This window comes from Oryx dammah, unplaced genomic scaffold (assembly GCF_014754425.2).
Source record: "Oryx dammah isolate SB20612 unplaced genomic scaffold, SCBI_Odam_1.1 HiC_scaffold_10, whole genome shotgun sequence".
NCBI classification, from domain to species: Eukaryota; Metazoa; Chordata; class Mammalia; order Artiodactyla; family Bovidae; genus Oryx; species Oryx dammah.
The window spans coordinates 18137911-18151641 of NW_024070194.1; the positions used below are offsets into that span (position 1 = coordinate 18137911).

The 13731-nt window shown below is 42.1% G+C and overlaps 1 protein-coding gene across 1 annotated transcript in view; it reads right to left on the reverse strand.

The window, feature by feature from the left end:
* CNBD2 (cyclic nucleotide binding domain containing 2) overlaps positions 1 to 13731 on the reverse strand; it is a 49886-nt gene that overhangs the window by 14491 nt on the left and 21664 nt on the right. Inside the window, exons 8-9 of the mRNA XM_040247411.1 lie at positions 6722 to 6836; positions 669 to 846 (exon numbers count right to left, since the gene is read on the reverse strand). Coding sequence (XP_040103345.1) covers positions 669 to 846; positions 6722 to 6836 — 293 coding nt within the window. The remainder of the gene's footprint in view (positions 1 to 668; positions 847 to 6721; positions 6837 to 13731) is intronic.

Below are 13731 nucleotides of genomic sequence, written 5' to 3' on the forward strand. Positions count from 1 at the left end.
GTAGAGGTTTAAACAGGGAGGAGACTTGGGAGAGGAGGATTTCATCAGACTTTTTGGCCAATCCATAAAACAAGTGGCCAATCCAGGTTCAAATCTCGATTGGACTGACTTTAAAGCCCTTATCTACTGACTCCCTTAGATGAGTAGACTTTATGAAAAAGCTCAGATTCAAAAAGGCCGAGTGATACACAGACAGAAAGTCACCACCAAAAAATGTATGCAGCCCCTTCTTCTTCAGATGGGCTCCCTGAGAAAGGAAGCAGCTGACTGCCTGATGAGGCCTTGTGAGTTGGAGGCAGAGAAAGTAGACCCCAATATCAAACCCAGGACCTCTCTCAGCTGCCTTCTTTTTTAAGTCTTTTTTGAATTTGAATTCATTACAATATTGCTTCCATTTTATATTGGTTTTCTGGCCACAAGGCATATGGGATCTTGGCTCCCCAACCAGGGATCAAACCCATACCCCCTGTATTGGAAGGCAAAGTCTTAACCACTGGACCACCAGGGAAGTCCCCCTAGGCAGCCTTCTACAGACACCCCAATCTTTGGGGGAAAGTTGTGATTGCTATCTCTGCTCTCCCCCCAGCATACCTGACAGTCTGCCCTGTAAGTTATATCCCCTTTCAACCAGACTCTGAACGCTCCAATCTGTCAAGGGCAAAGCTTACTTGATTTTTGAGCCAAAGGTCTTTGGGAGAGTATTTCCTGAGGTTTTAATCTTCCTACTGAAGCTGGATCCTTCTTGCTCCTGGGCTTTCTGGAGATGAAAAAGCTTCAGAAAACTAAAATCCTGTACAGGATATGACCTGATCTGGAATTCCTTAAATCTCTCCACAGGAGATAAACCTGTTAGAGAAAGCACAGGAAAACACATTAACGACTCTTTCCATACATGAGGATAAAACTGGTGGTGTCTGGAGGTGTATCACAGTCTTATGCATGGTGAGTCGGATGCACGGGGGAATTAAGAAGAACAAAAAAGAAAAATACTGTGGTTTCTGCACATTTTCCCTCTGGGCCAGGCCCTGAGCTAGGGCTTTATAACCATTACATCCAGATGAATGTCATTAGACCGATCTAAGAGAGAAAATGAGAAGCAGAATTTAACACCCAGGAAAGGGCCGAAGGGCTTCCAGGTAAAGAATCCGCCTGCAGTGCCAGAGACTCTGGTTCGATTCCTGGGTTGGGAAGATCCCCTGGAGAAGGGATAGGCTAACCCACTCCAGTATTCTTGGGCTTCGCTGATGGCTCAGACAGTAAAGCATCCCCCTGCAAGGCGGGAGACCTGGGCTCGATCCCTGGGTCAGGAAGATCCCCTGGAGGAGGGCATGGCAACCCAGTCCAGTATTCTTGCCTGGAGAATCCCATGGACACAGGAGTCTGGCAGGCTACAGTCCAAGGCATCACAAAGAGTTGGACACAACTGAGTGACTAAGCACAAAGGGGCAAAGCTTGAATTTGAACTCAGGTGTTTCTAATTCCAAGCTAGTGTCTTTCCATTAACAGATGACATTGATCTGGTTTTTCAAACTGGGACTGGGGGTAGGGGTAGCAATAAAAGATAAAGGGATGGCCAGCCATAAAACCCGGAGCAGGCACTAGGCCTAGCACAGTGGCTGCACCATTACAGGCCCTCTGTGAGAACTACTGAAAAGATTTCCAAGAGAATACCACGCTATGCTACGCTGAGTGAATGGAGCCAGACACTAAAAAGTACATACTGTATAATTCCATTTACATGGAGCCCTAGGAAAGACAAATGGAACCTACAGTGATAGAAGACGGATAAGTAGTTGCCCAGGGCCAGGGGAGAAGGATAGAGATTGACTGGGAAGGGACACAAGGGAACTTTTAGGGGTGCTAGAAATGTTCTATAACTTGGTTGTGGTGGTTACAACAGATGTAAATTTGGTAAAACTCACTGAACTACACACTTTAAATTTGTGTCTTTTATTTTATGAAAATTGAATCTTAATGACATTAATTTAAAAAACAGACCTCCTGAGAGTTCCCTGGTGGCCTAGTAGTTAGGCTATCACTGCCATGGTAGGAGGTCAATTCCTGCTCAGGGAACTAAGATCTCACAAGCTGAGCAGCAAAGTAAAAAAAAAAAAAAGAGCCCCAGTGTTAGAATTAATTGTTAAAATTAAAATTAATGTTAGTAGAAGTAAATCCAAACTACACAAGGAGTAGTACTGGAAAAACAGAGCACATTAAAAAAAAAAAAAAAAAACCCTAAATACAACCTATTTAGAAGACGTTGTAGCAATATTTATCAACATTTTAAATGCACTGCCAGTACACACTAGACCGATTACTTGATCCAGTAATTCTAAGAATTTATCCAATATGTTTCTGTGCACAAGTATGCAAAGATAAACACACCAGGAAATTCACCACAGTAGGGTAATAGCGAAAAACTGAAAATAACCCAAAGTATTTGTAAAATATAATTGGTTTAATTGTAGTATGTCCGTACAAGAGAATACAACTCAGCTATTAAGAACCACAGATCTAGATTTTTGCTTCCAACCAGAGTAAAAGGGACTAGATCCACTAGATCTACCCTCTCACCAGAAACTAATAAAATACTGGGCTGCTGCTGCTGCTAAGTTGCTTCAGTCATGTCCAACTCTGTGCGACCCCATAGACGGCAGCCCACCAGGCTCCCCCGTCCCTGGGATTCTCCAGGCAAGAACACTGGAGTGGGTTGCCATTTCCTTCTCCAATGCATGAAAGTGAATCCATTTCCTTCTCCAATGCATGAAAGTGAAAAGTGAAAGTGAAGTTGCTCAGTCGTGTCCGACTCTTTGCGACCCCATTGACTGCAGGGCACCAGGCTCCTCCGTCCATGGGATTTTCCAGGCAAGAGTACTGGAGTGGGTTGCCATTGCCTCCTCAGAAAATACTGGGCTCAATACACAGAAAAAAAATGGTTTTCAAGACATTGGGCATCAGGCCATGAAGAATCATTATCCCTGCAAGATAGAAAACAAATGAGATGAGCTCTTCTATTGCCCCAACCGACCACCTGGAGGCTTTCTGGACAATGGTGCAGCAAAGGGAAACCCAGGAGGACTCCAGCCATCTCTCCAAATTAACGTGACAGAAGCGAGAGTGCCAGAGAAGACAAGGCAGCTGGAGTTCACAGAGCACAGTTCCGGAGAGGAGAGAGCTGCTCAGGAGAGAGGTCTGAAGATCTTCCAAGGGTCTCCTTCAGTCTCAGCTGAGTGCTCAGCAACACACATATAATGTCAGGAAACCACCAGCGGAATGCAGCCGCTAAGACGGCTCTCAATGATTCCCACCTCCTAATGGCCACACAGGTGTGTACTGTCCTTCCATTAAGTGTGGGCTGGGTTTGATTCTAACAGAGAGAATACAGCAGAAGTGACAGGATGTCACTTTTGAGATGAGGTTTTAAAGATTGTGGCTTTCGCCCTTGGATATACTCTGTTGCTCTCTCTCTCTCCAGGGGAAGCAAGCTGTCATGTCAGAAAAATAGCCCTGTAGAGATACTCACAAGATGAGGGACTAAGTAAAGTTTGCAAACAGCCATTAAATGACCTTGGAAGTGGGTCCCTCTTAACTGAGTCTTCACATGAGAACACAGCCCCTGGAAGACAGCTGCAACCTCATAAGAGAACTTGAGCCAGAGGCACTTGGCTAAGCCATGCTCAAAATTCTGACCCACAGGAACTGAGAAATAATAAGTATTGTTTTAAGTCATTAGGTTTGGGATAATTTGTTCTGCAGTAATAGATATTGCATAATAGTAACAGTAGTAATACCCAAGGCTGGGAAAAGAAACACCCAAAATATTTAGAGATGAGGTTTAAATCGTCAGAGTTCTCAAAAGACCAGAAACAGTTCCTGTTCCCAACAGCTAGATTAGAAAGCCTCATAAGTAAAAATGGTTTTGTCTCATAAATGGGACAAAACTAGCTCTAGATTAACTGCTCTGATCTTACCTACCAAAGTCTAAGTGCTAGTTTTTAAAAGATTAAAATATTTCCAAATAACTGACCTGCATCCCAGAAACAAATCTAAGAAATATTTACAGGAATTTTAAAATATGCAGCACTCAAAATTTAGTTTCTGGCATTCTGTGAAAATTTAACAAACATGCAAAGAAGTAGGAAAATATGAACCATATAAAGAGAAAAAGCAAAGAATTGACACTGACTCAGAAATGATACAGATGACAGAATTAGTATGTAAGGACATTAAAATAGTTACTATCATTGTATTCCAAAGGGGAAATTTTGTGTACATTAAGCAGAAAAATAGAAATTATTTTTTTAAAGCCCCAAATCAAATTTCTAGATGTGAAAACTGCAAGGTCTGAAATGAAAAAATGTATTGGATGGGATTAATAGCAGATTAGACAATGCAGAAGAAAGACTGATAAAGTCAAACACATAGCAATAGAAATTATTTAAAATGACAGAGAGGAAAAAAGACAACAGCAAAATATTATTAGAGCATCAGTAAAACAACTTCAAGCAGCCCAATATACATATGATTTGAGTCTCCAAAGTGGAGGAGAAAAAAAGAGCATTTTAAAAATAATGGTTAAAGATTCCAAATCTGATGAAAAATATAAACCCAAAGATCCAAAAATTAAATGAATCTCCAAGCACAGAAACATGATGAAAATTTTTCCAAGGCACAGTGTAATCAAATTGCTTAAAACTGATAAAAAGAAAAATTTTAAACTAACCAGGGCAGGGTAGTGGTGATGATTTTACCACTTACATTGAATTGCTCCATTGTACACCAGGAACTAACATACTGTTATGGGTCAGTTTTACTTCAAAAATAAACAAACGAACTCATAGAAAAAGAGATCAGATTTGTGGTTACCAAAGGTGGAGTGTAAGGGAGAAGGAACTGGCTGAAGGTGGTCAAAAGGTACAAACATCCATTTATAAGATAAATACTAAGTAACAGAGGTGCAATGTACATGATTAATATAACTAACATCACTATATGTTATATAAGAAAATTGATAAGAGTAAATCCTAAGAGTTCTTATCACAAGAAAATTCTTTTCTTTTTCTTTTATTTTGTATCTGTATGAAATGATTAATGTTCACTAAATTTATTGTGGTAATCATTTCATGATGATTTGTAAGTCAACCATCTTTCTGTTTACCTTAAACTTACATAGTGTTACATGTCAATTGTATTTTGATAAAACTGGAAGGAAAAAAAACAACCTCGGCAAAAAGGCATAGAATGTATAAAGGATATAAAAAGTTATGCAAAGAGATTATACAAAGGTAAGAATTTTGGCAGACTTTTTACTGAAAACAATGTGAGCCAGAAGACAGACTTTAAGGCAAGTCTTTAAAATATTGAGCAAAAAAAAAACCCACAAAAACTGTAAATCCTGAATTCTGTACCCAATAAAAAATTTATTTATAAAATTAATACAAAATCATTCTTAAAGATAGAAAAACTGAAAGAAATGTTAAAGGAAGCACTTTGGGCAGGAAGAAATGGTACTATGGAAATCTAATCTATACAAAGGCATGAAAAAATCAGGAATGGTCCCACATAAAGACAAAATAGTTTTGTTCTTATTATTTAAATGTTTAAAATACAATTATTTGAAGCAAAAATAATAACCATGTGTTGTAAGGTTTTTAACATATCTGAAGGTAGAATGCATAACAATAGCACAACATCTGAGAGGGGAGAAACACAGGGATACTGCTGCAAGGTTCTGATTCTGTACGTGAAACGGCATAATACCACTTGAAGGCAGTCTGCGATAAGTTAAAGGTATATACAACAAACTACAAAGCAACCACTAAAACAACATGACAGAGCTACTAAGCCAACACAGAAGATGAAATGGAATCATATAAAATAATCCAAAAGAAGGCAGAGGAGAAAAAGAATGTACTTCATACTGCTGAACTGTGTGCTTAAAAATAAAGACAGTAAACTTTATGTTATGTGTATTTTACCATAGTAAAAAAAAAAAAATTGGGGAAAAAAGTGTGAGATATAGCTTTTTCTCTGGTGGATTAGCAATGGAAAAGAGAGAAAAAGGACAGACGTGAGAAGAGAACTGAAATTTACTGAGTACCTCCTAGGCACTGTGCATACAAGATGTCCCCTCATTCAGTAGCAACCTCTGTGATAACGACAGTGAACATCATCTATGTACTAACACATCTAGGTAGTGTTCTAAGAGTGTTATATATTCATTTGCTTTATTTTATAACAAGCCTACATGGTAGAGACCAGAGTCTGCCTTACAGACTCTGAGGGCATCAGTGTGCAGGCACACAGAATCACTTGCCCAGTGTTCACAGCGAGTAAGAGAAGGCCCCTAGGCCTATTCTCTTAACCACAACACACAACGACAGACTCCAAGACACCAGGCCCAGAGGCCTGAGTACTCACCAAAGTCGCCCTGCTAATCAGTGGAACTCACACCCAGCTCTGGCTAGCCCCAGGCTATCTTTTCTCCACCCCTCTCCCTAGAAGAACCTGAGGCCGAGGGGAAAGGCTGAAAGGGGCTGCAGGGGTCCACAGAAGCCTCACCTGGAGGCCGTGTGGACCCGGTTTCCACAGCTGGTAGAAGATTGTCTATCCTGCCAGGCTTTTCTAGCTCTAGGTTTCTGCAAGTTGCGGTGGACCAGGCACCCGGAAGCTGCAGGATCAAGCGCCCCCTGCTGGCCGCCGGATGTGGGTGTCGGCTTACCTTTGAGGTGGATGTTTGGAGGTCCGTCGTCTATGAGCTGCAGATGCTCCCAGATGAACTTATGGTAGAAGGGTGAGCTCTCAAGGTCTATCAACCTCAGGACTTCACAGATGCCCTGGACACGTAAGGGACACGAGCAGAGGGGTCAACCCCAGCTCCAAGCAGGACAGGCTTTGAAGATAAGCTCTTTTTTGTTTTACTTGCTTCATGCAAGCGGTTTGAGGTCCTTTTTAAAAATGAAAATGCTATCTACTCATAATTTAAAAATTCAAATAGCTAAACAGCATGAGAACTAAAAAAAAAAAAAATCACCATTAAGGACGTTATACATATTTTAAAATTTGATATATATTGTCAACCAACCCTCTAGATACGTTAGATAAGTTTACACTCTCCCCAACAGTGCATAACAGAACCCACTGTAATACATCTGTGTAATACACTGACAACTTGGTTTTCACAGCCCTTTTAATCTTTCCTAATCCGAGAGATAAGAAAGATATGTCATTTTTCATGTGCATTTCATATCTTTATTAGGCCTTAATTTTTTAAAAAAAATTTGGCCACATCACACAGCTTGTGGACTTTTAGTTCCCCAACCAGGAACTGAAGCCAGGCCCTTGTCAGTGTAAGCATGGAGTCCTAACCACTAGAAAGTCAGGGAATTCCCAATCTTAATCTTTTTTAGTAGGAACTCTAAGAGACCCATTAGGATTAATGTTCAAGATAGATTACTGTTGAAGAGATCAAACATTTTAATAAGCCCTTATTATATTCCAGGCATTGTGTTAGGAGCTTTATTCAACATTCATTCAACAAACATTTATCCATCGGGAACTGCAGGTACTAGAAAAATACACATGAGCAGTTCTTTCTGGAGTCTCATGGGTGTTTAATCGCATCTGAATCTGTGGAGAAAACAATTTCACCATGTGTTCCCAAATGATAAACTGTTCAAAATGAGTTGATTACGGGCATTAATTATGTTTGCAATGCTAGCAGAAATCATGTTCTCCAACTTTGCCCAGGCCCCAAGGACACCCAGCCACCCAAGGCCGATTTCTCCCTCTAGTGACAATAAGAGTAAACTATCGGAGTGGGGACAACTGTTCAAACAGATGGCCAGGTGGGAAATAAAAATGAGGAAAAAGAACAGTCCCTTTAGACGTGGCAGGTGCTCTTCAACTCCGGCCAGAAGGGCCACACCAGAATACACCCTGGTGTTGCCTGATCTTCTGAATATTCAGAAGAAGCCAGAGATCAGAATTTTCACGTATTATAGAATCTTCACATTAACAATTAAATCAGGGGTTCTGCTTCTTTTGCCTACTCAGGCTTTTCTAGTTGTGGCTCCAGGGCTCCAGAGCATGTGCGCTCAGTAGTTGCGGTGGGATCTTAGTTCCCCAACTAGGGGTCAAACCCACGTCCCCTATATTGGAAGGCAGATTCCTAACCACTGGACCACCAGGGAAGTCCCATAAGTTGGGTTTTAACAGAAGACTGTAAGGGACTAGTCAACTCATCTGCTAGTCAAGGGGCCCTCTACCTGCTGTCACTTTGTGACATCTATATTATTTTTCTCAGAATGAAATTCAAGCATCAGAAATCAGCTGTGACGCTTATTTAGAAGCAGATTTCCAGAGTTAATGAAGCAGAGTCTCTGGGATGAGGCAGGGCTCTGCCTTCTTAAGAAGCATGCTAGGAGTTCTTTATGCGTACCAAAATTTAAAAACTCTTCCCCTAGGTCAGGGGCCCTCCAGCTTTAGTGCACATCAGAATCACTTGGAGGCAGAGGTCAGTGTTGCCAGGACACAGAGTACTGAGCTCTGTCCTCCCAGAGTTTTGGGTTTACTAGCTCTTGCGTGGGCCTAAGAAGCTGAATTTTTTAGTGAGTTCCCAAGCGATGCTGATGCTGCTGGTCCAGCAACAACACTTCGAGAACCACTGGATTAGAAGATGACTGAGTAGAGTGAGCCTGTGCTAAACTAATCTCATCCTCACAGACTATGAAGTAAGTACACAGTCTCATTTTACAGATGAAGAAATGAAGGCTCAACCAGAGTAAGAACTTTCTGTTAGTCAGGATGTCATTATCATGCTGATTAAAGGAAGTCTTGAATTTATACCCCTCGCCACTCATCTCCCTCATCTTTCCTGGTTATATAGTATCAAAAGAGCTTAGAGTCAACTGGGGGGACACATGGCCTTCCTGGCTTTGGAGGCGATCACCCCAAAATTTTAGGAAAGAGGAAGCAGAAGTCAGGGAGGAGAAGGAATAGTAAATTACTGAGGTTGGCCTTGCCAGGTGGCGCTAGGAGTGGAGAACCTGCCTGCCAATGCAGGAGATGTAAGAGATGTAGGTTCGATCCCTGGGTCGGGAAGAGCCCCTGGAGAAGGAATGGCAACCCACTCCATATTCTTGCCTGGAGAGTCCCATGGACAGGGGAGCCTGGCGGGCTACAGTCCATAGGACTGCACCGAGTCGGACACGGCTGAAGCGACTCAGCACACAGGTTGGCCTTCAGGGCTCTCCCCTACCAGTTCCTCCTCTAGGCCCTCTCCCACCTCTCCTCACACGACAAGAGGATTCTCCAGACTTACCAAACCATTCCCCGCCCTCCACTGGCAAGGACCTCACCCTCATCCTCACCCTCCTCTGGGTCAGATTCTGTGCATTCAATCCCCCTTCCGCGTTAAGCGTGTAGAGGCCAGGAGCCAAACACTACATTTCCCAAGCTCCCCTGCTGCTCAGGCTCTGGATGGGGTTTTTTTTTTTTATTCTTGTATTTATTTATTTGGGGCTGTGCTGGGGCTTTGTTGCCGTGTGCAGGCTTTCTCTAGCTGCGGTGTGCGGGCTTCTCGTTGCAGTGGCTTCTCTTGTTGCGGGGCACAGGCTCTCAGAGGGGTGGGCTTCAGTGGGTGTGGCACATGGGCTTAGTTGCCCTGCGGCATGTGGGATCTTCCCGGACCAGGGATTATGATCTTCCCGGACCAGGGATCAAATCTATGTCCCCTGCATTGGCAGGCGGATTCCTAACCACTGGACCATCAGGGAAGTCCCTGGATGTGATTTAGCTTCCACCAATCCAATGAACCTGGGCAAGGCCTGGTTATGGAACTGAGGGACATCCACTTTGTCAGTGGAGACAGTGGTTGTAAAGGTGGCTTCCTAAACTTGGCCGGGGCAGCAAGTATCAGGGACAGTCCAGGTCTGGATTCTGGTCTGAAGCTATGTGAGAGTCATTTTCAGTCCAAAGCCTGTTTATTCAGGTCTCCCCTCACTAGTAAATCTGTTAGCCATTTAACATCCCGCTTACAGTAAATCCCTTTCCTGCTTACACTAGCCAGACTTGACTGTTCTCTGGGACTGAACACAGAATCACAACACAAACACACTCCCGGAGATGCTCAAACAACCGGCTCTTGGGTAAAGTGTATGCAGGTCTATACATTTTATTGTTATGAAGGGTGCGTTACACACAACTTATAAACAGTAGTAAAATGTACCACACTCTTATTGGAAATTCTATATAGCCAACTGATTCTCACAGAACGCTTTCGTTGATGTTGGCTGAACTCATATGCCTGTGGCTAGTCTGTAGTCACAGTTCAACCATGGTTTGACAAATTAAGTTACGTGCCAAACTACTCTTTTCCCCAAATAATTAATAAGTCTGACTTGTAATCCACTGGTAAACTATTTCTCACCCTCATATAAGTTATATTCATTACACTGAAACCTCTTTCAGTTTTAACACTATGTACATTAACTTTCCTGGTGGCTCAATGGTAAAGAACCCACCTGCCAACGCAGGAGATGCCGGTCTGATCCTTGGGTCAGGAAGATCCCCTGGAGAAGGAAATGGCAACCCACTCCAGTATCCTTGCCTGGGAAACCCCATGGACAGAGGAGCCTGGTGGGCTACAGTCCAGAGGGTCGCAAAAGAGTTGGACGTGACTTTGAGACTAAACAACACTGTGCATATCAGAACTTCACCGCTTCATCAGTGAGGACTTTTATGATGAATCTATGATGAGTCTTTCTTAAATACTGGAAAAACATTTCCTTAATTTTGTTCTCTTTACAATGTAACAGCTAGAGACCCAGCCCACTGTGCAATTTAGTCTCCATTATAAATATTTTCTGTATAGCTTTCTTAAGACAGTCAGCAAGGTCATAAATCAGGACCTGACTTAAGAGTGTCTGCCTATTTCCCTTGTATACATACTTCCACTATGGCTGATTTTCAGCTAGCAGCGGGAGGGAAGTCACTGAACACGGAATTGAGAAGAGACGTGCACGGTGGTTTAGATTTCCACCATACGGATATGACAGGCAAAAGTAACCTCAAGCGCACAGATAACAGTAAAATGCAATAACGCTCAGGAATGATACGTTTTTCAGTATTAATAGCCTTGTTTTCAATATTAATTGTAATTAAATAAATTAAATACATTCCTGAGAACTTAACAATCAGCTTTCACCGGCCAGGAGAAGCCAGCTCCAGCACATAACCAATCTGGACCCCTGCTTTTGTTTGCTGCTGCTGCTGCTAGGTCACTTCAGTCGTGTCCAACTCTGTGCGACCCCATAGATGGCAGCCCACCAGGCTCCTCTGCCCCTGGGATTCTCCAGGCAAGAGTACTGGAGTGGGGTGCCATTGCCTTCTCTGCTGCTTTTGTCTAAGGGCCCTATTTTTCAAGGCTAATCCCCCACCTCACCTTCTCCAGGAAGCCCTCCTGAGAGCCTTCAGACTTTAAAGAGTTTCCTATCCTGAATCCTTATAATTCATAGAGTTTGCACTAATTGCTCGGTAACTGGCACAGACAACTTTGTTTGCCTACACACAGAATCTAGTGGAGAATATATATAAAGAGAGAGAACCAGCCTTTTCCACCTTTGTATCCCTCCAGGGCCTGAACCAATGTGTCATGACCTTGGCAAAAACTTGCCAAATGTTTGTGTTGGTTTAACATGTAAACCATAGGTCTATGAGAGATACTAAAAGTCCGGGGGCAGAGTTCTGGCTCTGCCACTGGCTAGCTGGGTGGCCTTTCCTAAGGCATCTTAGCCTCAGCTTCCTAAACTTGGAATAATAATACCTTCCTGGTAGAGCTCTGGTGAAGATTTATGGTGGAATGGTACTTGATACATGGCTATTCATCAAAGCACTGTTTGAAAAAGCAAGTGTAGAGATAACCTAAATATCCATCAATTAGGGAACTGGTTAGATAAATTAAAATACAACCATACAGGAAAATACTACACAATGTTAAGAGAGAATGAGTAAGTTCTTTAGGTACTGATATGGAACAACCTATAGAAACACTTATAAGTGAAACAGCAAAGTGCAGAAGAGTCTGTATACGGTGATGCGACTTATGAAAAAAAAAGGAAAAAACACACACATGCATTTGCCTGTGTACACAGACAACGTGTGCAGAACAGACATAAGAAACTGGTGCCGGGGGTGGTCTGTGAGGAGGGATCGAATGGGGAAGAGAGGGGAAAGAGAGCCATCACTTTTGTCAGTATTTTGAATTTTGAACCATGTGAAGTACTACCTATTCCAAAGTAACGCAAAACAAGATTAATGATGCACAGGAGTGAAGAGCCCCTCCCCCCCGAAATGGTGGTTTTGATGATGAGGATGTTGGTGGTGATCATGAGCTACTTAGGGGTTTGAGCAGAGTCAACAGTTGACAGAAAGGTGGACTCAAGTCAATCCCAAGCCCCAGCTTCTGGGAAAAGGAGCCTTGGGGTCAGACAGATCTGGGTTCAACCCTGCCTCTGCCCCTGATCAACTGCGTGAACTTGAACAAGCCACTTAACACCGTCCCTTTCGTGTCTATAAAACAGGAATGATGACAATAGCAACATCCTTTGGTTACACAGTAAACACACAATAAATTTAAAATTTTCTTTTCATTATCAACCAACAGAGAAGTTGGCAAAAGACATAAAGCAATTCGCAAAATACAAAATTTAGATAGTAAACAAATAGGATTAATCTCGTTAGTAATCAGGAAAATTATGTAAATTAAATTCTCAAAGAGGTAGTAACCATACCTATGAAATTATTGGAAAAGACAAAATCTATATAGTAAACAAGATTAATCTTGCTAATAATCTAAAAGAATATATATAAGTTAAATCCTCAAAGAGGTAATAACTGTCACCTATTGAATTAAAAAAACCTTTGAAAGAGCGACTGGCAGAGGTTGGTAGCACTGGCAAAGCTTATGTTGCTGGGAGCTAGAGAAAGTGGAGCCCCCCTTCTGGAAAGCAATTTGCTCTGAGAGTCAAAAAAATGGTGATTCTAAGAAATATCACTTTTGAAAATCTATTCGGAGGTGATGAGCTCATTTTCTCCTCTTCCTGGAAATTTTTATAATACAGTCATTATCACTTTTACAATTTTAAGATAATAATTTTTAAAAGTGATCTGGAATCCTTAAAATTCAATTGCCAAATGCATAATTTAAATATGTATCTATAAATAAACACATAGATGAGCTCAAGGAAAGAGAACCCTCCCCCAACACTTGCCTTCTTTCTGATGGAACAGCTCTGTATCTTAACGATCACAGAAACCCTCTGAGGGTGGGAGGCCAAAGAGTGTCCTTTGCTTTTTTAAACTCAGTCACTCAGTTGTGACTCTTTGCAACCCCATGGACTGAAGCCCATCAGGGTCCTTTGTCCAAGGAATTTTCGAAGCAACCAGGATGTGCTCAGAAAAGGATGTGCTGGGACTTCCCTGGTGGTCTAGTGGTTAGGAACTCACCTTCCAGTGCAAGGGAAGGGGCTCAATCCCTGCTCAGGGAACAAAGATCCCACATGCCTCATGGCCAAAAGAACAAAACATTAAAAAAGAAAAGAAACAATATTGTAACAAATTCAATAAAGACTTTTAAAAAATGGTCCAGGTCAAAAAAAAAAAAATTAAAGAAAAGGACATATGACAAACCAGGGCTCCACCCAGGCACCTGGTCACAGGACGCCAGACTAG